Genomic DNA, 24,860 nt, shown 5'->3' on the forward strand with positions numbered 1-24,860 from the left:
GTACAAATAACAGTAAAAATAATTAAAATGCTATTTTTAAGCAATTAAATACAGAACATGGATTGCAGAGCGCAATCATTTACTCTATTTATTTATTCATAAACCAAAAATAAAACGAAATTACACAGCAAATTTTTTTTCAAATTATGAAAATAATAAGAATACATGTTATATATTATATTATCTTATATTATTGTATTATAAAAACATGATTTTTACATGATAATCGAACAAACTAATCAAAGAATGCTACTTTTATATTGCTATTAAGACCATTTTTTTGTTTTGGTCATTCTTTTTTATTTTATTGTTAGGTTTAATTACTATTTTTGTGTAGGTTCTATTATTTAGTTTGTACAAATTTTATAATATTTAAAGAATTTTTTTAACTAAATCAGATATAATTACAATATTAATACAATAATTATAATAACAATTAAAATCAATACAGGGAGAAAAAATAAATATATTTATTATTTACAAAATAATAAGTAAAAATGCATACATAAAACCCATAATGACAGTAATGATCAAAAGTAAACAAAAATATCAGAAAAAAATATATAATAAAAATATTTTTAAACAATAACAGAATACAGAACAGGGATTGAAGACCACAGTCAATTAGTTTATTCATAAACCTAAGATAAAAAGCAAAAAATAAATCAGGTACAAAATTACATATGTAAAATCCTCTCAAATTATATATATATAAAAAAAACATAAAAAAAACAATACTATATTAAAAAACACCAACAGGGGAGCAAACAGTCCAGGTTTATATAGCTTTTTTGTACATGTACCGGAGGTTGACAAAGTTTTGAAATAGTTACTAAAATCGTACTTGAAATGCACATAAATCAAAATGGATTACAACAACTATAATATATATATATATACATACAAACAATAAAAGAACATGGAAAATAACCACACACAAAAAAAACAGTACATTAGGCTAGGAGGAAATGAGTAAGTTTATGAATACGTCTTTGATTACGCGTGTTTGCGTGGCAGCGTCGCCCCGCCCCCTTCGTCTCCTCTACCGCACGAGCGCGCGCGCGTACACTGAGTCCCGTCGTCCGCCACAATCATGGCGGCCCCGGTCGCTGCGCTCGATGAAGACTGGGAGGATTTTAACGAATTCAAAGCGGCCGATTCGCACGCCAGCTGGACCGCGGGACCGGAGAAATCGCCGCAGACCCAAAGCTTCGCATCCTTCGACGAGACGCTGAGCGCCAGCTTCCCGTACTCGAGCAGCGCGTGCACGAGCGTCTCTGTGAGCGCAGTGAGTGAGCTAGAGCTGCTGCGCGACGACGAGTGAGTGACAAAAACATCCTCAAAATATCATAACAACGCGAAATATATATTTTATATAGTAAATACGTTTGTATAAAGATACCCGCTGTAGTTTTAATTAGTTACTCAGATTAAACAACGCGATGTTGCGGAGATTTAGTGGACGGGTTTCATATTTTGCCTGTGAATCTTTATTTACAATACAATTTTAAAGTAACGTTACCATGATTTACCATATTTTTAGAAATACATTGTAGTACCATTTTTGCAAGGATATTTTATGAAGGTCACATTAATTTCACAAAATCTACTGGCAAAAAATAGTACCGTGGTGTTACAATATTTTTATATTGTTATTAATATATCAAGACGAACATTTACTGGACTGAAGCAGCTTAGATTTAATCAATTATCTATTTATCTATCTATCTGGTATTGTTTTTTTTAGAAAATTATGTTTATTTGAGTATCAAATATGATGCAACAGGGTTTTGATGATTGTTTATTTGTTTATCTCTAACAATCTGAACTAAGTATTAATGTCATCTTACTAATACATACACTAACAGTCAAAAGTTTTTGAACAGTAAGATTTTTAATGTTTTCTAAAGAAGTGTCTTCTGCTCACTAAGCCTGCATTTATTTGATTCAAAAGACAGCAAGAACAGTAAAATTTTGAAATATTTTTACTATTTAAAATAACTGTTTTCTATTTGAATATCATTTAAAATGTAATTTATTCCTGTGATTTCAAAGCTGAATTTTTAGCATCATTACACCAGGCACATGATCCTTCAGAAATCATTCTAATATTCTAATTTGATTCTTAAAAACATTTTTTTTATTATTATTTTGTTTAAAACAGCTGAGTATAAATTTTTCAGGTTTCTTTGATGAATAGAAAGTTCAGAAGAACAGCATTTATCTGAAATAGAAATCTTTTGTAACATTATAAATGTCGTTGTCATCACTTTTGATCAATTTAAAGCATCTGTGCTAAATAAAACTATTAATTTCTGAAAAAAAAAATATTATAGTATAGTGTACTCCACTGGTTTAAACATTGATAATAATAATAATAATAATAAATGTTTCTTGAGCAGTAAATCAGCATTTTAGAATGATTTCTAAAGGATCATGTGACACTTAAGACTGGAGTAATGATGCTGAAAATTGTGTGTTGATCGCAGGAATAAATTACATTTTAAAATATATTCAAATAGAAACCTCTTATTTTAAATATTCCACAATATTACTGCTTTTGCTGTATTTTGGATCCAATAAATGCATGTTTACTGAGCGGAAGAGTCTTTAAAAACACTTAATCTTACCTTATTGATTTATGTTACAAGCTTACTTTTTTGCCTTTCAAATATTGCATATTTTTGCATATCAGAAGCCTGACATATTAAATACATCTCACAAACAAAAAACACATATGCAATTGTTCCATTTGATTTTTTTTTTACTTTAAAAAGGTCTTTAAAAGGTTAAGAGTATGAAACAATAACTTGCTTATATGTACATTACGAAATCTTATAGATGCTGTGTTTCTCATTTATTCTTCTGTTTTCTTGTTTTGCAGGATATGGAACACTTTGACGGAGAACTACGGCAATGTGATGCCCGTGGACTGGAAAACCTCTCACACTCGTTCACTACACCTGCCCACGCTGAACCTCCGACCTCAGGAGGTGAGATCTGTCTTTCCATCCATTCATCCAACTCTCTTTTTAGTCATTGCAGACAGAGTTCATACTACATGTGTGTGATTTCAGAAAGTGGAGGGCAATAATCTTGACGTGTCTGATGACGAGGAGCTCCGAGATCAGATGGACATGCACACCATCATCATCTCATGTGTGAATGAGGAGCCACTGTTTACTGCAGAACAGGTGCAGTATATATACTCTAGTCATAGATGCTGTAATTATTTTCATAATGATATTTGCTATAACTTTCTTTGACCCTATCTCCATAACCTGTGTTAATCAGGTCATAGAGGAGATCGAAGAGATCATGCAACAATCTCCAGACGATGAGGATCACGAGAGTCAGTCTCAGTTTGACCTCTCCTTGATGTCGCATGAGTTACACACACTCACACACACCACATCCAGCAGCAGCAGCTGTGAGGAGCGTAAGTACTGCATGTGTGTTTTAACTTTGTCAGCCAACACCATTTGACCTAAAATGTGACCCTGGACCACAAAACCCATCGTAAGTTGCACGGGTATATTTGTAGCAATAGGCACAAATACATTGTATGAGTCAAAATTATCTATTTTTCTTTTATGCCTAAATTCATTAGGATATTAAGTAAAGATCATGTTCCATGAAGTTGTTTTGTAAATTTCCTACAGTAGATACATCAAAACGTTTTAATTTTTTTAATAATTAGTCATTTGCATTGCTAAGAACTTCAGTTGGACAACTTTAAAGGTGATTTTCTCATTTTTTTGGATTGTTTGCACCCTCAGATTTCAGATTTTCAAATAATTGTATCTTGACCAAATATTGTCCAATACTAACAAACCATACATTAATGGAAAGCGTATTTATTTAGCTTTCACATATTATATTTTTCAAAAAATTGATCCTTATGACTGGTTTTGTGGTCCAGGGTCACAAATATTTACTTGAAGTAGTTCCTAAGTTAATATTGCAATAATTTAACAACATTTTTGCATTATAGCATTTTAAATAATGCATAACTAATATATATTAGATATATAATTTTTTAAATTAAATTTGATCATTTTAAATTATTCATTTATATATATATACACTACCAGTCAAAAGGTTTTTTGTTGATTTTTAATGTTTTTAAAGAAATCTCTTCTGCTCACCAAGTCTGCATTTATTTGATCCAAAGTACAGCAAAAACAGTACAATTTTGAAATATTTTTACTATTTACAATAACTGTTTTCTATTTGAATATATTTTAAAAATGTAATTTATTCCTGTGATTTCAAAGCATTTTAGCATCATTACTCCAGTCACATGATCCTTCAGAAAGCATTCTAATATTCTGATTTGCTGCTCAAAAAACATTTATTATTATTATGTTAAAAACAGCAGAGTATACTTTTTTTTCAGGTTTCTTTGATGAATAGAAAGTTCAGTAGAACTGCATTTATCTGAAATAGAAATCTTTTGTAACATTATAAATGTTTTTATCATCACTTTTGATCAATTTAAAGCATCCTTGCTAAGTAAAATAATTTCTATAATTTCTTTCCGCAAAAAAAGAAGAAAATTATGCTGACTCCAAACATTTGAATGGTATAGTGTATAATATTACAAAAGCTTTTTATTTCAGATATGCTGATTTTTGGATCTTTCTAATATCAAAGAACCCTGAAAAATGCACTCAACTGTTTTAAATATTGATAATAGCATATTAGAATGATTTCTGAAGGATCATGTGACAATCATATGAAATTGTAGCTTTGATCACAGGAATAAGTTACATTTTCAAATGTATTCAAATAGAAAGCAGTTATTTTATATAGTAAAGATATTTCACAGAATTACTGTTTTTGCTGTACTTTGGATCAAATAAATGCAAGCTTGCATAAAAAAATCTTACTGTTCAAAAACATTTGACTGGTAATGTAGATAATTTAAAAATAAAAACAACCAAAATAAAACACTTGCTTAAAAAAGAATAAATATTTAATATGCTTAATTGCATGCCATCTGACCATGAACTAATATCAGAAAAAAGTGAACATGCAAATGTGTCATTAAGCTATTAAAAAATGAACTAAAGTTCTAATGTATTCTTCAAGTACATGTTTTATCTCTAAGGGGTTTTGGCTAATTGCTTAAGTAGTTTTGAGGGCTGTTATGTTGGAAGTTCACAAGTGTCTTTCAGCTCTCCAACAGAACTGGAGTGTCGAAATGAGTGTGTTATGAAATAACGGTGCTGTTGAAATGAAAATGAGCTTGTGTTTCTGAACGACTGCAGGCTTTTTAATCAGTTGTTTGATCTTTCACTGCTCTCTTTCTCTCTCAGGGTTGCGTGGTCTCTGCGTGTCTGAGCTGCTAGATCGTCTGGAGGAGGTGGAGCGACAGATCCGTGGTTTCTCCGAGGAGCTGATCGATCAGCTGGCGGTGAGGGAAGAGCTGGACTATGAAAAGGAGGTGAAGAACACGTTCATCTCGGCGCTCATCGACGTGCAGAACCGACAGAAAGAACATCGAGAGCTGCTGAAGAAAAAGAGGAAGATAAAGACCACAGGCAGCGTGCAGAGATCCGACCGCTCGCATGTGCCAGGAACCGTAAGGATGCTAATTATTCATTAGCAAGCCCACACAATCTCCATAGATTTCTGTAAGACTGGAACATTTTCAAAAGCTCTACATAAACCCCTCGTCTGTTCATTTATTGAATAATTGGACTTAATTCATTATGCTTTTAAATATCAGTAGTACTGCAGCTTCATTTGACATAAACCCACCTGTTTTTTCTCCAAATCAGCACAAGGAAAGCAGTGTTGTTTTTGACAACCATCTTAGATTTAGTCTTAGTCTTAGTCTTTTGGACTAAAATGCTTCTTAGTTTTAGTCAAATTTTAGTCACTTCTATATGTGATAGTTTTAGTCTAATTTTAGTCGACGAAAAGTCAAAAAGGTTTTAGTCTAGTTTTAGTCAAAAAAAGGGAAAAAAGTAGTCTTTTAACAAATTAATGTAGGTCAGTAAATATTTTGCTGTTGGGTAGTGTCACTTATAAGTTGTGAAAATAGCAGATCTATAGTTCAACACAATGTGAGCTTCCGGATCGACTATTTTCACCAATAATTACAATAATGAAGGAATGTTTTAGAACATAAAAGACAAACAAGGATGGAATGATAAAACGGCTTGCCATACTAGTATAGCAAAGAGTATTTAATGCTAAAACGGCTTGCCATAGCGTCAGATACTTTTTAAGTTTTAATTGGCATGCACAATAAGCGGAAATGTCATGCATTTTAAACGTCTGACGGACCACCCACTAACATTTTCGTCTATTCTCGTCTCGTCAACGAAAACTCACACACGTCTCGTCATGTTTTAGTCATCAACGAGCCATTTTTATCTCGTCATCGTCTCGTTATAGTCATGAAAAAAAGTGGCGTCAACGAAATGATTTTGTCATCGTCATCGTTGACGAAAACAACACTGAAGGAAAAGTGTTCATATTTATCTTTTTTTGTCCATATTCTGTCATATAAATTGAAAAAAAAAACAGTTAAACTATTTCTAAAAGTGGACTGTGTTGTTTTGTTGTCTTTGTCTGTTTTAAAGTATTTGACGACGGTGATCCCGTACGACAGGAGCAGCGGATCGCCGTCTGTAGAAGACCTGCAGATCCTGACCAAGAGTGAGTCATAGTAAACGCTTGTGCATCTGTTTATTACCAGCCCTTTAAAGTGATCTGATAACAAATATACTTGAATTTTAATCTAATCACAAATGAGACTTTGGTCAGGCACTTTGCTTCATGTGATCATTTAAAATGTAACTTGGCGTAGTATAAACTGTGTCATTAAATATAAATTCATATATTCACATATTGTATAATATATTATAATTTATAATAATATTTTATTATAATTTATGTTATATATTGATTTAAATATTTAAATTTTAGTTTTTTGAATAATATAAAATACAGTACTGTTAAAAAGTGCAATTTATTTTTATTTTTTGATAGAAATGTATACTTTCATTCAGCAAAAACACATCAGATTGATCAAAAGTGACAGTAAATGACTGTCTATTCATTAAAGCATTCTTAAAAAAAATGTATCGGTTTCCACAAAAACATGAAGCAGCACAACTGTTCAACATTGATAATAAGAAATATTTTTTGAGCAGCAAATCAGCATATCAGAATGATTTCTGAAGGATCATGTGATACTAAAGACTGGAGTAATGATGCTGAAAATTCAGCTTTGCATCACAATAATAAATTGCACTTTAAAAACAAATTAAATTAGAAAACTTTTATTTTTATATTTTTATATCACAATATTACTGTTTTAACTAATATAGATCAATTAAATTCTTTCAAAAGACCCCAAACTTTTCAGCAATAGTGCATGTTTAATTTATTCACATTATTTCTGATTTAATCAAAATGAATAAAGTTTAATAATGTTACTGCTCAATAAATCAGTTTATAAATATATAATTTATTTCTATTATCTAATCTATATACATACACACACACATATATACACTTCCAGTCAAACATTTTTGAACAGTAAGATTTTTAATGGTTTTTTTAAAGAGTCGTCTTCTGCTCACCAAGCTTGTATTTATTTGATTTAAAGTACAGCAAAAACGGTAAAATGTTGAAATATTTTTTTATATTTATAATAACTGTTTCTGTTTGAATATATTTTAAATTGTAATTTATTCCTGTGATTTCATAGCTGAATTTTTAGCATCATTACTCCAGTCTTCAGTGTCACATGATCCTTCAGAAATCATTCTAATATTCTGATTTGCTGCTCAAAAAACATTTATTATTATTATTTTGTTGAAAACAGCTGTGGAGAATTTTTTTAGGGTTTCATTGATGAATAGAAAGTTTGGAAGAACAGCATTTATCTGAAATAAAAATCTTTTGCAATGTTATAAATGCCTTTATTGTCATTTTTGATCAATTTAAAGCATCCTTGCTAAATAAAACTATTAATTTCTATCATTTCTTTCCTCCCCCTGACTCTAAGCTTTTGAATGGTATAGTGTATAATGTTACAAAAGTATTTTATTTCAGATACATCTTTCTATTCACCAAATAATCCTGACATATTGATAATAATAATAAATGTTTCTTGAGCAGAAAATATATATATTAGAATGATTTCTGAAGGATCATGTAATAATAATGTAGCTTTGTATCACAACAAATTAAATTAGAAAACAGTTATTTTATATAGTAAAAAAAAAGTTTTTTGCTGTACTTTAAATCAAATAAATGGAAGCTTTGGTGAGCAGAAGAGACTTCTTTTTAAAAAAAAAAATCTTACTGTTCAAAAACTTTTGACTGGTAGTATATATAAAAAATATGTGTAATATAAATATTTATGTGTCTCTGTGTTTCTCTGTAGTTCTTCATGCCATGCGTGAGGACAGTGGCACAGTTCCTGCTCTTCTCACCGACTACATCCTCAAAGGTAACAAAAACCTCAATCACTTCTCAGTCTCCATCACTGTCAGTCTAAACCCCATTGATCTTGTGTGTGTTTTATGTGTTTTATTTTTGCTCTCGCTGCATTTGACCTCTAGCACTGGTGTGAGAGAACAGGTGATGGAGGTGTGTTGTTTTTATATATCGACTAGTCTAAAATGACAAAACATTTAAAAAAAAAAATGTATTTCGAAATTTTTTTTTTACCTCACTTCTGGTAATAATTTTGTCTCCAAACCCACCCAGACACACAAGTGTGTGTGAAATAGATTTGTGTTGTCTTTGTGTATGTGTCGTATTTGTTGTCTTCTCTGTGATGTGTGTTAGTAAACATTATTTGTCTCATAAGGACAAAATTGCAGTGATAATATACAATATAAAACAACACAGCAATATAAACTGCTGTTTGTAAAACGTCTCTTATGCTCACCAGGGCTACATTTATTGGATCAAAAATGCTGTAAAATCAGTAATATTGTACAATATTATTACAATTACGAATAACAGCTTTCTATTTGAATAGATTTTAAAATGTAATTTATTCCTGTGATTCAAAGCTGAATTTTCAGCATCATTACTCCAGTCTTTAGTGTCACATGATTATTTAGAAATCATTCTAATATGCTGATTTCTGCTCAGGAAATGTCTTTACTGTCATTTTTGATCAAATAAAAGCATCCTTGTTGAATAAAAGTATTAATTTCTTTAAAAAAAGTGTGACTACAAAACCAGTCTTAAGTAGCACAGGTATATTTGTAGCAATAGTCAGAAATGCATTGTATGGGTCAAAATTATCGAGTTTTCTTTCATGCCAAAAATCATTAGGATATTAAGATCATGTTCCATGAAGATATTTAGTAAACTTCCTACCCTAAGTATATCAAAACTTAAATTTGGATTAGTAATATGCATTGCTAAGAACTTAATTTGGACAACTTTAAATGTGATTTTCTCAATATTTTGATTTTTCTTTTTTGCACCTTCAGAGTCCAGATTTTCAAGTTGTTGTATCTCAGCCAAATATTATGCTATCCTAACAAACCATACATCAATGGAAAGCCTATTTATTCAGCTTTGTTTACAAAAATGTACCTTATGACTGGTTTTGTGGTCCAGGGTCACATATATTTCAGGTTTTACTGATCTATCATTTCGTGTCTGTTGTTTCAGTGTTGTGTCCCACATAGAGTTCCCGAAGCTGAAACCAGCCAATATCATCGGTACATCAAACATCTGATCATCTGCATCCCTCCAGATGATGTTGCCCTCTAATCATGCACAGAATTGACCCACCAGTGGCATTTATCTCTCAGTCCAAATGTGTTTTGTTTTGTATAGATGTTATTGTGTGTGAGCCTGAGTGCAGTATTTAGTTGATTTCTTAACGCAGTTCACATTTCACTAACTGTCAGTCAGATTTCACTAGTGTCCTCGATTATCACAGCGCAGCTGTCGTAACTCATGCACGTTTACATCATATTCAGATGAGTTTTTAGTGCACATCTAGATGCAAGATTTCCCTCTTTTGATCTCTCCATCAGATGAAATGAGATTTCAGGAAGTCTTGAGCTGCTGATGGCTGCAAATGATTTAAAACTAATCTCTCCAGCAGTGGCAGGTACAAATATTTGTGTAGGAACAGGTGTGTTATTTATGTAGCTGTATCATATCGGAATGAAATAGTTCAGCCATGCTGAACAGAACTAATGGTACTATTCATAATATCTAATTCCAATGCCAGTTACTAGATTCTGTTTGACCAGCTTTCTAACATCTGTCTATAACAGTATTAATATTGAGGTGACGAGGATTTGCTAGCAGTTGAGGTGAAATCTGTGAGATCTCAGCAGTGGAGGAAAGACTTGTTGGACTTGGATTTCTATTTTAAGGTATGAGGAGCTAAAACACACTCATAAAGAGAGAAACTCGTCTTTATGTCCACACTAAGGTCCTGTAAGAAGATTGAATAATTGTCTGTTTTATTAGTCTTTGTTGAAACAGATTGGAGGTGATATTTTCGTATGTGTGACTGTAAAAGCTTGATGTTTTTTGATGTAGAAATGGAGATTGTATTGAGTCCTGCAGATGCAAATCCTTAAAGGAACAGTTCACCCATAAATGAAAATTTGTGGAGAATTCACTCACCCTCAGGCCATCCGAGATGTAGTTGAGTGTTTCTTCATCAAAACAGATTTGGGGAAATGTAGCATTGCACCACTTGCTCACCAATGGAAGTAAATGGGTGCCGTCAAAATGAGAGTCCAAACAGCTGATAAAAACATCACAATAATCCATAAGTAATTTACACCACTTCAATCTATCAGGTAACATCTTATGAGGTAAAAACCTGCATGCTTTGTAGATTATTGTGATGTTTTTATCAGCTGTTGGGACTCTCATTCTGACGGCACCCATTCACTTCTATTGGTGAGCAAGTGATGCAATGCTAAATTTCTCAAATCTGTTCTGATAAATAAACTCCCTCATTTACATCTTGGATGGCCTGAGGTTAAATAAATTCTCAGCAAATTAAAAATTTTTGTTTAATGAAATTGCTTAAAATAATTATTTTACTCTACAAACCTGTATGTTTTTATTTCTTCTGTGCATAAAAGAGGTCCATACGGATCATGTGCCATATTTCAAACCTTCCGAAGCCGTTCAGTCGCTTTTTATCTTTAATTTGTGTTCCATGAAAGAAAATCATACAGGTTTGGAACATGAATTTAATTTCTGAGTGAACTATTTCTTTAAACTTTAAAGCATCTCGTATGTCTTAGATTTGATTAAAGGGTAGAAATAGTTTTGTATGTTTGTAACGCATTGGAAAACTAAAAGTGGCTGCATGCACTTTCAATTGGTCACAAAGGGAACGGTTTGGTAGAGCGTGGCATTAACGTAAAGCATTAAACTACAGCTCTCGTCTGTGTCGTCGGGTGGTCCTGGCCCGATTCTGAGAAACATGAGCAGTGCACAGTAAATCAGGGTACACGTACTATAATAACTAGAGATTATATATTTATAAAAGCAATAATGAAAACGCTGCCTTTTTGAATGCATGAAATTTTGTACCTCGAAACTGACCTTATTTTTAATGCAACATTAATGGTCTTTTGAATTAGTATTTTATAAGCAACGCGTTGTACTATGTAGCAAGGCAGTTTTCAAATAAAAGCATCTGTTCATCAAACCTGCTGTGCATTTGTGTCTTTGTCTGATTTATGATAGTCCTAAGTAAAAAAAAATAAAATGATAAAAAATGTATTTCCTCCCCAACAAGCCTGCATTTATTTGATCTGAAGTACAGCTAAATTTTGCAGTATTTTTACCATTTAAAATAATTGCTCTGTTTGAAAATGTTTGAAAATGTAATTTATTCCTGTGATCAAAGCTGAATTTTCACCATCATAACTCCAGTCTTCAGTCACATGATCCTTCAGAAATCATTCTGAAATGTTGATTTGCTGTTCAAGAAACATTTATTTAATTTTTTTTATCAATATTTAAAACCATTGAGTATATTTTTTCAGGATTCTTTTATTAAAAAAATCCAAAGATCAGCATTTATCTGAAACAAAAAGCTTTTGCAACATTCTACACTATACCATTCAAAAGCTTTGAGTCAGTATAATTATTTTTTTCAATTAATTATAGAAATAATACTTTTATTTAGCAAGGATGCTTTCAGATTGACCAAAAGTGATGATAGAAATATTTTGTATCACTATAAATGTCTTTATTTCAGATAAATGCTGTTCTTCAGAACTTACCATTCATTGAAGAAACCTGAAAAAATTGTACTCAAATGATTTCTGAAGGATCATGTGACTGGTGTAATGATGCTAAAAATTCAGCTTTGAATTAACAGGAATCAATAACATTTTCAAATATATTTAAATAGAAAACAGTTATTTTAAATAGTAAAATATTTCAAAATTTTACTGTTTTGCTGCACTTTGGATCAAATAAATGCAGGCTTTTTTTTTACACTTGTCTTTACATGCGCTGGGTTTATCAAAGTCTTAAGAAGTTAAAAATTGTAGTTCTTAAAATTGATATATGCATATATATGCACACACATACATGCATATAAAATGTATACCAAAAATTGCAAATTTAGCTTTACGCTGTCAAATCTTAATAAATGTCCATTAATTCATGTTTTGTCTTAAAAATAATATTTTTTAAGGCCATTTTAACAAGTTATTCTGAGCTTTTTATATATGCAAACAATTTTAAAAAAAACATTTGCATACATTTCCAGAACAGAAATCAGTATAAAAATCTTGTTTGTTTTTGATTTTGACATATATGTGACCCTGGACCACAAAACCAGTCATAACTTTTAGAAATTTCTGAAAGCTGAATGAATAAGCTTTCCATTGATGAATAGTTTGTTAAGATAAGATAATATTTGGCTCAGATAAAACTTGAAAATCTGCAATCTGAGGGTGCAAAATAATCTGAATATTGAGAAAATTGTCTTTAAAAGTGTCCAAATTAAGTTCTTAGCAATGCATATTACTAATCAAAAACTAAGTTTTGATATATTTACGGTAGAAAACTGACAAAATATATTCATGGAACATGATCTTTACTTAATATCCTAATTCTTTTTGGCATAAAAGAAAAATGTATCATTTTGACCCATAAAGTGTATTTTTGGCTATTGCTACAAATATATCCGTGCCACTTAAGACTGGTTTTGTGGTCCAGGGTCATAATTAAGGTTTAACTTTAGTTAAAATATCATGGTTTGTGACTTTTAACATAATACAAGGTTTTGTTGAAAAGTTGTATATTTAATATCTTTATTATGAAGTAGACTCTTTATATCATAAAATTATATGGTTTTCTTCACATAAAAAAGCAAAAGCAATCATTTTTTAGCCAACTTGCTCATTTCTAAGCCAGCATTATACAGTGCTTGTTTGCCACCTTACAAGAATATTATTTTCAATTCAGTGATGTGAACTTTTTGTCTGTTGTATAATCTGGTTTCCTCCTGAGTCCACAGAGTCCCAAAACAGTTCTGAATTCCCTCAAACATAGTTCAGTTCATTTTCTGCTCAGTTCTGAGAGGACGTTTGGAGAAATTGCTGATGATGTGAGATGAGGGTCAAAGGTTGGTGTCGGTGAACATGGTGTGTTCCTTCCGGACTGTGCTGAAGCCTTTGATGGTGTCCACAAACTCCTCACCTTCAAACTGACACACATACAACAGATCAGCAAAATCATATCTCAGGAAAATAAATACAAATGTTGTCCAGCAGCAGTAAATGATGTTCTCACCAGGCCGCTGTCGAGGCGTCTGAAGTGCGGCTCCCATGGTTCCTCGTCTTTCTTGTCGATGAGCTGACTGACGCTGCGCTGTAAAGGGTTTTGTGTGTACAGACCTGAGACCGTCACCAAACCACCCTCCGCTGAATGCTCCTCCTCCAGCACTTTACTCTCAATCACCTCCTGAACAACACAAGTGAGAAAAGTCTTCATCTTTTCATAAAGCTTGCTCATTTTTTACATAAAAATGGAGTTTCAAATTTATCATTTAAACTATATGTATAATTTGAAAAAAAAAGCACAAGATGAACTTAGCTTAAGTCTGAGATTTATGTTCCTTTAGATGTATATGTATATGATTTTTATGTTTAAAGGAGGGTTATTATGTTAACTAAAACCATTAAAAAAATAACATTTAAAGAATTATTGAATTGTATTTTATTTTTGCCTTTAAAAAGTACTTTCAAATGTTATTTAATGCACTTACAACTATATACTTTTTTTTTAAAGCACAAGAACAGATTACGTTTGAGATTTATGTTCATTTAGATGTATATTTATTTATTTATGTTTAAAGGAGGGTTATGTTAACTAAAAAGTAGTTTCAATGTTTCATTTAATGCATTTACAACTATATAAATATATTTTTTATTTGAAAAAAAAAAAACACAAGAACTTAGCCTATGTTTAAGATGCATGTTAATTTAGATGTATATTTATTTGATTATTTATTTAAGTTTAAAGGAGGGCTTTTTATTTTGTTTTTGCCTTTAAAAATCGCATTAATGTTAAAAATAGTTTCAAATGTTTAATTTAATGCATTATAATAATGTAAATATTTTAACAATAAAAAAAGTTTAGATTTCCGTTCATTTAGATCTGTATTTATTTATTATATGTATATATCATTTTTTATTACCTGAAATAAGATAAACATGAACTGAAACAAAATAAAATAAAATAAAAACTTCATTAAATAATTTAATTTCTTCAAAAATGTATAATTTAAAGACATATTACATCTATATATTTTTTTTAAACAAAAATTTTTGATTTACATTAATTTAGATATATTCTATATTCAGTTGATAAATGTTTATTTATGCGTAAAGCATGGCTGTTGTCGGCTAAAATAAATAAACAAATTACCATAAAAAATTAACACATTAATGAAATATTTTTTAATGAAATTAAATAAACTTCAATTTCACTAAGGCAACAATTCTAAAAATAAACATAAAAATATAGAAAAACTATACAGTTTTGTATATATATATATATATATATATATATATATATATATATATATATAGAAAAAATACAAAAACTCAAATGCAAATATGAAATCAAATCAAATTTAATAACAAGTTTAAAATATTAAAACCCTGATGTAAAGGTCAAGTTTGTTTTGGTACATCAAAATAGCAAAAATTGCACCTTCTGTTATTATATGACAACTTATGTTAAGGGTCATTATTTTTATTCCATTTAGTGTCGTTGTGCTGCAGTTTTTTAAGTTCAGCGTGGAAGTAAGCCTATGGGTGAGACTTCTGGTTCATTAGCTGCTATAGGGAAATAACCAGAAAAATAACTGTTTGCACTACAAACCAGTGTGTTGTTCATAATTAAGATAATACGTTAATATGGTCAGACACACCAGTTTGCAATATCAAGCAGCTAGCTGTTTTGTACAACTAAAAATAATTGGATGCGAATGAGACCCATAAAATTTACAAATGGCCGCACCTGTTCTTATGGAAAGAAAAAGGTGGATAAAATTTGGCAAATCTTTATTGCTAAAGCTGAAAAATATTGCTCTTTGTGTAACTTGTGCATGTGAATAAACCTCTGACCTCCATGTGCAGGGTGAAGGCTTTCAGTGTGACGCTGTTCGGAGAGCCCACCGTTTCTGGAACTGTGTCAAACTGAGAGGAACAACTGTGTGATTAACATTTCACAGACAAACACCTCACCCCCAGGAGGACCTTAGGTAAGTTACACCCTCATCGATTTAGGACAAAATAGACAAATTATACTAGGACACTGAACAGAATTTCCTAAGAAAAGATGGATAAGTTCACACAGAAGGCCTCATATACAGTATCTATCTACCTACAGTTGAAGTCAAAAGTGCAGTTAGAATCTGCAAAATGTTTATTATTTTAGCAAAATAAGAGGGATCATACAAAATACATGTTATTTTTTATTTAGTACTGATCTGAATAAGATATTTTGCATAAAACATGTTTACATATTGTCCACAAGATAAAATAATAGCTGAATTTATAAAAATGACCCTGTTCAAAAGTTTACATACCCTTGATTCTTAATACTGTGTTGTTACCTGAATTATCTAGTTGTGTTTTTTTGTTTAGTGATAGTTGTTCACGAGTCCCTTGTTTGTCCTGAACATTTAAACTGTCTGCTGTTCTTCAGAAAAATCCTTCAGCTCCGACAGGTTCTTTGGTTTTTCAGCATTGTTATATATTTGTACCACTTTCAACAATAAATGTATGATTTTGTGATCCATCTTTTCACACTGAGGACAACTGAGGGACTCATATGCAACTATTACAGAAGGTTCAAACGCTCACTGATGCTCCAGAAGGAAACACGATGCATTAAGAGCCGGGGGTGAAAACTTTTGAATTATTAGATCGGGGTAAATGTAACTTATTCTGTCTTCTGGGAAACATAAGTATCTCCCGTAGCTTCTAAAGGGCAGAACTAAATGGTAAAAATATGATATCTAGGCAAAATAAGAAAAATGCACAAATTTCCATTCTGTTCAAAAGTTTTCACCCCTGACTTTTAATGCATTGTTTCCTTCTGGAGCTCAGTGAGCATTGGAACCTTCTGTAATAGTTACATATGAGTCCCTCAGTTGTCCTCAGTGTGAAAAGATGGATCTCAATATAATACAGTCATTGTTGTAAAGGACTCAAATACACAAAAATGCTGAAAAACCAAAGACTTTGTGGGTCCTAAATGTTTTTTCTGAAGAACAGCAGGCAGTTTAACTGTTCAGGACAAACAAGAGACACATGAACAACTATCACTAAAAAGCTGTGGATCAGTCAGGTAACAACACAGTATTAAGAATCAAGTGTATGTAAACGTCTTAAACGTCTTTTATGTGAAATATCTATCTGTTTCTAGTTGATAATGCACATAGTCTACATTCAAATCGGTAAGGTGTAAAATAAGGATGTTTTGGCCTCACCAGGTATGAGTTGTTGTGCGGGTAGACGGCCAGCGGGCTGCGGCGCTGAAGCGGCAGAGGTATGAGGGGCGGCCGTTCCCGGGAGAACGGCGGTTTATTGAGAGCCTTGTGTAAAACTATAGCCAGAATGAGAGCCAACAGCAACAGCGCGACTCCAGCCATGAGCACAATGAACCACAGCTCACGGTAGAACGGCGAACCCCCCGCACCTGCGCCCAGCCGACCACCGGCAGGAGTGGGAGGCTCCACACCTGTGATCACAGACAGGAGAAACAAAACACAACACTGGTTTAAATCCGGTTTAAAACCCGTAATATACTTCCGTTATGACACATTCAACTGAACCTTTTTGACACATGCACACTAGAAAGTTTCATTCTGAAACTTAATTTCTCTCCAGAAGGTTATGTCTTTATACTTATTTAAACAAGTTGCATGTGTGTTTTAATTTCCTCACACAAGCGCTCATCACTGAGGTCTATATCTATATCTAGTTTTTTTTTTTTTTTTCATCTCATTGGGTTCTTATTTAGACTGTGAAACAACTGTCTGGGACAGTGCTGCCACCTTGTGGACAAACTAATTAGTGCACAACACCCTTGCATTGAAAATGATTTGGGTCCTGTTGCAAAATGTACAAAAATATGATAATTAGTTGTACAATTATTTCACAGCACCTTCATGAATTTAGTAAAAAAAACTTACCCTGATTTCCTAATTACAACTAAGCTAGTAAATATGGACTTGAACCCACCAAAACACACAAGCGATTCATAGTGTGTTCATACTGTGCAGCATAGCCGCGGGAACGTATTTTGAGCAGGGGGGGCTGAGAGAAAAAAAAAGTTTTCTGTAGTCTACCTTTTATGTAATGCTTTTACACAATGCAAATAGGCCATATTTACAAATATAACAAAAGACGACAATCTCAACACGTTTTCAGTGGCGCAACTGATAATACGTGTAAAATACTGTTTTTGACGCGGGAGACCCGAGTTCGCGTCCGCCTTTTGGTGAAATCATTTTCGAAATCGTCTCCCTTTTCACTTAGGCTATATCACATCGGAAAGTCATTTGTTTTTAATAAAAATGTATGAAATAAATTTAAATAAGGAGTTTAATTTATTAAGGCATGCCTCATACAATGGATTTGACTGAGTGTGACGTGCTCTGAAAAGTGCAAAGACATACTCGCTGAATTAGAGACGGTAAATGTGGCTTTTTTTTATAGAAATAAAATACATTTAGTTCAGTTGAACATGGGAGGCTACAGATCTGAGGGAGCGCAGCGAGTCTGTTCCAAGCAGCTCTGAGCCGCAGGAGTGATATGTGACGAGAATGATGCGAAATGACTGGTGGCGGATCCAAAAGCAAGATAACTATTGTTAATAAACCTGTAATTTCTTCATTTAAAATAAATGAGCTGGTCTTTATCGTTGCTGTGTTTTCATAAAAAATAACGGTGAACCACAAATTAAGCATTCGTTTAAAAAAAGGGAAACCTTATTTATTTGGGGGTAGATCTGCTTCCTTATCCGACTGATCCAATATTATCTGTCTGCTCAAGTCTCAGTCTATTTTTATTTTGTTTGGAAATGCGTTTTTGCGCCGTGTTGGTTGGTGTAGGCTATTTTTAATCTTCAATGACGGATGCGGTGACGTCACGCGACAATTATTGTCATTGTATTGTATTTCCAATAAATTTGAATGAATATTCGAATTACTAAAAATAGTTTTTGTCCTTTTTTGTTACAAATTTTACATTTATTTATTTTTAGCACCGCACCCCCAGCACCCCCATTTTTTCTTTAGCTCCGAGCCAGGGGGTGCTGCAGCACCCTCAGCACCCCTACTTCCCGCGGTAATGCTGTGCAGTATGCAGTTCTCTAGTATTCAAAGCTGATAAGAGGCTGAATGTCACGTCTCTCTAGTTTCACTGAGGATCTGTCCTGATCTTTCGTAGCAGTAATCACATAGCCAGAGACCTCTGTAATGAGACACGTCTGCTCTATATCTCGCTCTTCCAGGTGAGAATGTTAGATAGTTGTCCGTCATGTTGCTTTTTAGCATTTAAATATGAAAGCCTATTTTTACCATGGAATAAATAAGATAAGTGTGACTTTTTATCTCACAATTCTGACTTGTTTCTCTCACAATCACAAGTTTATATAAGAGTTTTGTGAGATTTTATATTATAATTGAGAGATATAAACAAGAATTGTGAGTTATAAACTTGGAATTGCAAGAAAAAAGGCATAATTGTGAGATATAAAGGAAAAAAGTCATAATTGAGAGAGAAAATCAGAAGTTCAAGAGGGGGAAAGCCAAAATTGCAAGATTTATACTCAAAATTGAGCTCAGAATTCTTAGAAAAATAGTCCCTCGGTTTCACAGACAAGGCTTAAGGCTAGTCCTACACTAAAATGTAAGTCTGAGCTGTTTCACCTGAAAGAAATTGCATTGACTGATTTTAAAATATTATCAGTGCCTTTGTTTTGTCTCAAGATGCGTTTTTTTTTTCCAAGCACGTTTATAAAAATTACATAAATGTCCTAACTGAACTATGACCTAATCCTGGCTTAATCTAAGCCCTGTCTGTGAAACCGGGCCATAAACAATTCTGAGAAAAAAAAAATATTAAAATTCAGAATTGTGAGACATAAGCTCATAATTTTTAGACAAATAGTGGAAATTCTGAGATCGGATTTTGTGAGATAGAGACTTCAGAATTGTGAGACAAACTCAGAAGAAAGTTATAAATGCAAGACTTAAATTTAATATGGAGAAAAAAAGTCTGAATTTTGAGATATAAACTTGGCATTGCGAGAAAAAACACGAGATAGAAAAAAAGTCTGAATTTTGATATAAAATCAAAACTTGCAAGGGGAAAAAGCCAGAATTGCAAGATTTAAATTTAGAATTGTGAGACATAAGCTCAGAATTCTTAAAAAAAAATAGTCCCGGATATAAACCCGGATTTGTGAGATATAAACTCAGAATTTTGTGATATTCATTCAGAATTGTCCGAAAAAGTCTGACATTCTGACATTTTTCTCACAACTCAGATTTCTTAGAAAAATAGTCAGGATTGTGAGATTAATAACTTCAGAACTGAGATAAATTCAGAAAACAGTCAGAATTGCAGGATTTCAAATAATATAGAGAAAAGTCAGAATTCTGAGATATAAACATGGAATTGAGAATAAAAAATTAAGATACAAACTCAGAATTTTGTAATATTAATTACAAATTGTAAGATATACACTCAGAGTTTACTTTTTTCACACAATTTTAAGTTTATGTCTCAAAGTAAGTCTAAGTTGTGAGATATAAACTTCAGAACTGAGAGATAAACTCAGAAAAAAGAAAATTGCAAGATTTAAACTGAATATGGAGAAAATAAAGTCAGAATAAACTTGGAATTGTGAGGAAAAAATTGAGATATAAACTATAATAAGATATAAAACTTATATAAAAATGAATATCTTATATTTATATTCAGAATTGCGAGAAGAAAGTCAGAATTGAAAGGTATAAACTTCAGAACTGTGACATAAACTAAAAAAATTCAGAATTGCAAGATATAAACTGAATAAAGAGAAAAAAGTTGGAATTCTGAGATATAAACTCAAAATTGCTAGAAAAAAATAAGATATAAATTTTTAATGGCAAGAAAAAGTCAGAATTGTAGGATATAAACTCAGAGTTCTGACTTCTTCAGGCTAATTTAAATAGTGAGTTATAATTATAATAATTATAATATTCTTAGAAAGATAGTCAGAATTGCAAGACTTAAACTGAACATGGAGAAAAAAAGTCAGAATTTTGATATTTAAACTCAGAATTTTGTGATATTCAAAACTACGAGAAAAAAGTCTAGAACTGTAAGATTTAAACTCGGATTTGTGAGATATAGACGTCAGAATTGTGAGATAAACTCAGAAATAAGTCATAATTAAAGACAAACTGAATATGGAGAATAAAAGACAGAATTCTATTTTTTTTCTCGCAATTCTAAATTTCTATCTCAGAGTAAGTCTAAGTTGTGAGAGTTGTAAACTTAGAATTCTTAGAAAAATAGAATTGTGAGATATAAACTGAATATGGAGGGAAAAAATCTGAATTCTGAGAATTTAATAAAAAATGTTATGACGTTCATTTAGAATTGCAAGAAAAAGTCAGAATTATAAGATATAAACTCAGACTTTTTTCTCACAATTCTGAGTTTATCTCAGGATAAGTCTAAATTGTGAACTCTTTTATCAGACATAAAGTCACAGGTATTTGTACTTTTCATTTCCCTATAGCAGAAATAAGGTTGGATATTTAAACACAATAAACTACTGAAATATTAATCTGATGGACTGACGTTTTCGTCTCTGTATTTTAGACCAAATGATGCAGGGCACGTGTACAAATGTTTTATTCATTGATGCAAACAGAAACATCTATAAAACATACGATAAAGCCACACGCGTCTCATCTGTGTCCAAACTCAGAGGTCAAATGAAAACCATGACATAAAACCAAAATGACAGCAGGATAAACGTCACAGAGAGACAGGACGAGTTTTACTCACCGATGTCTGTGTCCGTGGTTCCTCTCATGGGGGTTCAGGGACCCCAGGAGTGTGTGTGACATGAGACGCGGCCCTCAAACATCAACCGTGAGTGCTGACCTCAAACATTTCAGAGCTGGACATTCAGAAAACCCTTCAGAGAAGCTATTCGGCCTGTGGAGACACTTCAAGGTGAGTGTGGAAAGGACAGAACCGTGTGTGTGTGTAAGGTGTCTCTGCAGCTGTAATTGTACTCCAGAGCTCTATGGTAACAGGAGGTGACAGAGAGATCGGTTACCACAGTAAAACCGTGTCATTATGATATGACCCAGTGGACACATACACTTTTTACCTGCTACACACTTTCTGTCTCACTCACTCTCTTCATTCCAAGACGGAATTCTCTAAACAGTAAAAGTTTAACACTTTTACTGGACTTATGATGTTTCAGGACATCACAGATTAATGTGCGGAGTATATATATATATATATATATATATATATATATATATATATATATGTGACCCTGGAGCACAAAACCAGTCTTAAGTCGCTGGGGTATATTTGTAGCAATAGCCAAAAATACATGGTATGGGTCAAAATTATTGATTTTTCTTTTATGCCAAAAATCATTAGGAAATTAAGTAAAGATCATGTTACATTAAGATTTTTTGTAAAATTCCTACTGTAAACATATCAAAATGTAATTTTTGATTAGTAATACGCATTGTTAAGAACTTAATTTGGACAACTTTAAAGGTGATTTTCTCAGTATTTTGATTTATTTGCACCCTCAGATTCCTGATTTTCAAATAGATGTATCTCGGCCAAATATTGTCCTATCCTAACAAACCATACATCAATAGAAAGCTTATTTATTGAGCTTTCATATGATGTATACATCTCAGTTTTGTAAAATTTAACCTTATGACTGGTTTTGTGGTCCAGGGTCACATATATTATATATTTATTTTTAGAGCTGACATTTAAAAAAAAAAAAAGTGTTTACTTTCCAAAGTTATACACATATATGAATTTAAAACTAAGCAAAAAGAAACATTAAGCAAATCAGAAACATTTTTATGAAAGTGTTGGGCAAAAACAGCAACTTCTATTAGACTTATGCTAAAAAAGGCTAATTATCATTAGCTAAAACCATTAAAAATAATAAATATAATCATTAGCTAAAATTAAAATAAACATTAACTGAAATGAAATAAAATAAAAAAACGTAAACTTATTATATTCTAGCTAATTGCTGAGGCCACATTTTTTATTATTGTGTACTTTATTTTTCAGTACTAAAATAACAAACTATAAATACTAAATAAACTAAAAAATGAACAAATAAAATGAACAACCAAAACAAAAAAAAATAGCAATAACAAAACAAATTTACTAAAACTTTAACCAAAAGTAAAATTAAAATTATTTTAGAATTCAAAATATTAATAAAAGCTATAATAATAATAAAAAGTAGAATAGGCTAAAACTTAAAAACATAAAAAAATAGAAAAAAGAAACCAAGATGAAAATTAACAATGTAAAAATGTATTATAATTCAAAATAGTAACAAAGGCTATAATAGTAAAAAAAAAAAAGAAAGAAAAAGAAGTATAATAGGCTTAAACTAAAACTATTTAGACATTTAAAAAATACAAAAAAATAAAGTTACTAAAACTTAAACCAAAATTAAAAACCGACAATGTACAAATTAATTATAATTCAAAATAATAAAACCTATAATAGTAAAAAAAAGTATAATAGGCTAAAAATTAAAAAAGATGCAGACAAAAAATAAAAAAATACAAAAAAGAAATAAAGTTACTAAAATTTCAACCAAAATAAAAATGAACAATGTAAAAATTAATCATAATTCAAAATATTAATAAAAGCTATAATAGTAAAAAAAGAACAATGTAAATGTTAAAATTAAATATAATTCAATACATAATTCAAAAGGTGTATACAAAGTATAAAATACAAAAAAAGACAAAAACACAACGTTACTAAAATTTCAACTAAAATTAAAATGAACAAATAAAAAAAATAGTTACCAAAAATTAAAACAAAAGTAAAATAAAAATGAACAATGTAAAAAATATATAATTCTATAATTCTATAATTCAATAATTAAAAATATGAATAAAAACTATAATAGTAAAAAAAAGCATAATAGACTAAAACTTCAAAACTATATAGACATACAAAAATTTAAAAAAAGAAATAAAGTTACTAAAACATGAACCAAGATGAAAATGAGCAACGTAAAAATTAATTATAACTCAAAATATTAATAAAAGCTATAATAGTAAAAAAGAAGAAGCCTAATAGGCTAAAACTTAAAAACTACATTGACATTAAAAAATACAAAACAAAAAATTTACTAAAACTTTAACCAAAATTAAAATCAATAATGTAAAAATTAATTAAAAAAAATTTAATTAAAAATTATAATTCAAAATAATAATAAAAGCTATAACAGTAAAAAAATAACGTAAACTTAAAACTATATAGTAAATAATATATATAAGTAAAAATGTATTATATTTCAAAATATTAATAAAAGCTATAATAGAAAAAAGTATAATACTAAAAACTTATAAGTAGACAAAAATACAAAAACTTTAACCAAAATGAAAATGAGCAATGTAAATATTACTTACAATTCAAAATATAAAAAATATTAATAAAAGCTATAATTGTAAAAAGAAAGGGTATAATAGGCTAAAACCTAAAAACTATATAGACATAAAAAAAATACAAAACAGAAAAAGTTACTAAAACTTCAACCAAAATGAAAATGAACAATGTAAATATTACTTACAATTCAAAATATAAAAATTATTAATAAAAGCTATAATTGTAAAAAGAAAGGGTATAATAGGCTAAAACCTAAAAACTATATAGACATAGAAAAAATACAAAACAGAAAAAGTTACTAAAACTTCAACCAAAATGAAAATGAACAATGTAAAAATTAATTATAATTCAAAATATGAATAAAAGCTTTAATAGTAAAAAAAGGAAAAAAAGAAAAACATAGTCCTAAATAAAAATAAAAAAATACAGAAGATACTGAAAAATCAAAAAAAAAAATGGTAAAAAAGTTACTAAAATTTCAACTAACATAAAACAAAACTAAAAAATTATTCTACTTTAAAATATTAACAAAAACTATAAGAGTAAATAAGCATAATAGTATTATTAGTAAAATATTTTTGATTGATTGACTGATTGATGTAAATATTGCGGTTTGATGTAAAGGCGTATCTTAACCACTAGAGGCCAGTGCAGATTACAACTCAG

The 24,860-nt window shown here is 30.9% G+C and overlaps 2 protein-coding genes across 3 annotated transcripts; one reads left to right on the plus strand and one right to left on the minus strand.

Moving 5' to 3' along the window:
• The first annotated feature begins 1,056 nt into the window (after positions 1–1,056).
• Positions 1,057–11,680, plus strand: fez2b (fasciculation and elongation protein zeta 2b). 2 transcript variants are annotated; one of them, XM_073816350.1, is made up of 9 exons: positions 1,057–1,320; positions 2,885–2,993; positions 3,078–3,194; positions 3,295–3,439; positions 5,322–5,587; positions 6,597–6,672; positions 8,411–8,476; positions 8,589–8,616; positions 9,661–11,680. In XM_073816350.1, the coding sequence occupies exons 1-8, from the start codon at positions 1,094–1,096 to the stop codon at positions 8,597–8,599; spliced, it is 1,017 nt and encodes a 338-aa protein (XP_073672451.1). In that variant the 5' UTR covers positions 1,057–1,093; the 3' UTR covers positions 8,600–8,616; positions 9,661–11,680. The 2 variants fall into 2 exon arrangements, with proteins under 2 accessions (XP_073672451.1, XP_073672450.1); XM_073816349.1 differs by lacking the exon at positions 8,589–8,616.
• A 1,653-nt stretch (positions 11,681–13,333) lies between these two features.
• LOC141348604 (usherin) lies at positions 13,334–21,717 on the minus strand. Its single transcript, XM_073852878.1, has 5 exons — positions 21,573–21,717; positions 16,994–17,244; positions 15,624–15,695; positions 13,783–13,953; positions 13,334–13,696 (listed from the first exon to the last, which is right to left on the minus strand). Exons 1-5 carry the CDS (start codon positions 21,598–21,600, stop codon positions 13,610–13,612), a joined length of 609 nt encoding a protein of 202 aa, XP_073708979.1. The 5' UTR covers positions 21,601–21,717; the 3' UTR covers positions 13,334–13,609.
• Positions 21,718–24,860: the final 3,143 nt, after the last annotated feature.

The sequence above is a fragment of the Garra rufa genome, chromosome 13, assembly GCF_049309525.1.
Source record: "Garra rufa chromosome 13, GarRuf1.0, whole genome shotgun sequence".
Lineage (NCBI taxonomy): Eukaryota > Metazoa > Chordata > Actinopteri > Cypriniformes > Cyprinidae > Garra > Garra rufa.

Excerpts from the sequence above, each read along its gene's own strand:
- fez2b (XM_073816349.1), top strand. The coding sequence starts at position 1,094 with ATGGCGGCCCCGGTCGCTGCGCTCGATGAAGACTGGGAGGATTTTAAC. Across the intron at positions 5,588-6,596 it reads GCTCGCATGTGCCAGGAACC|TATTTGACGACGGTGATCCC; the intron begins GTAAGGATGCTA and ends TCTGTTTTAAAG. Across the intron at positions 6,673-8,410 it reads CCTGCAGATCCTGACCAAGA|TTCTTCATGCCATGCGTGAG; the intron begins GTGAGTCATAGT and ends GTTTCTCTGTAG.
- LOC141348604 (XM_073852878.1), bottom strand. The coding sequence starts at position 21,600 with ATGAGAGGAACCACGGACACAGACATCG. Across the intron at positions 17,245-21,572 it reads AACCACGGACACAGACATCG|GTGTGGAGCCTCCCACTCCT; the intron begins GTGAGTAAAACT and ends CTGTGATCACAG. Across the intron at positions 15,696-16,993 it reads CGCACAACAACTCATACCTG|TTTGACACAGTTCCAGAAAC; the intron begins GTGAGGCCAAAA and ends TGTTCCTCTCAG.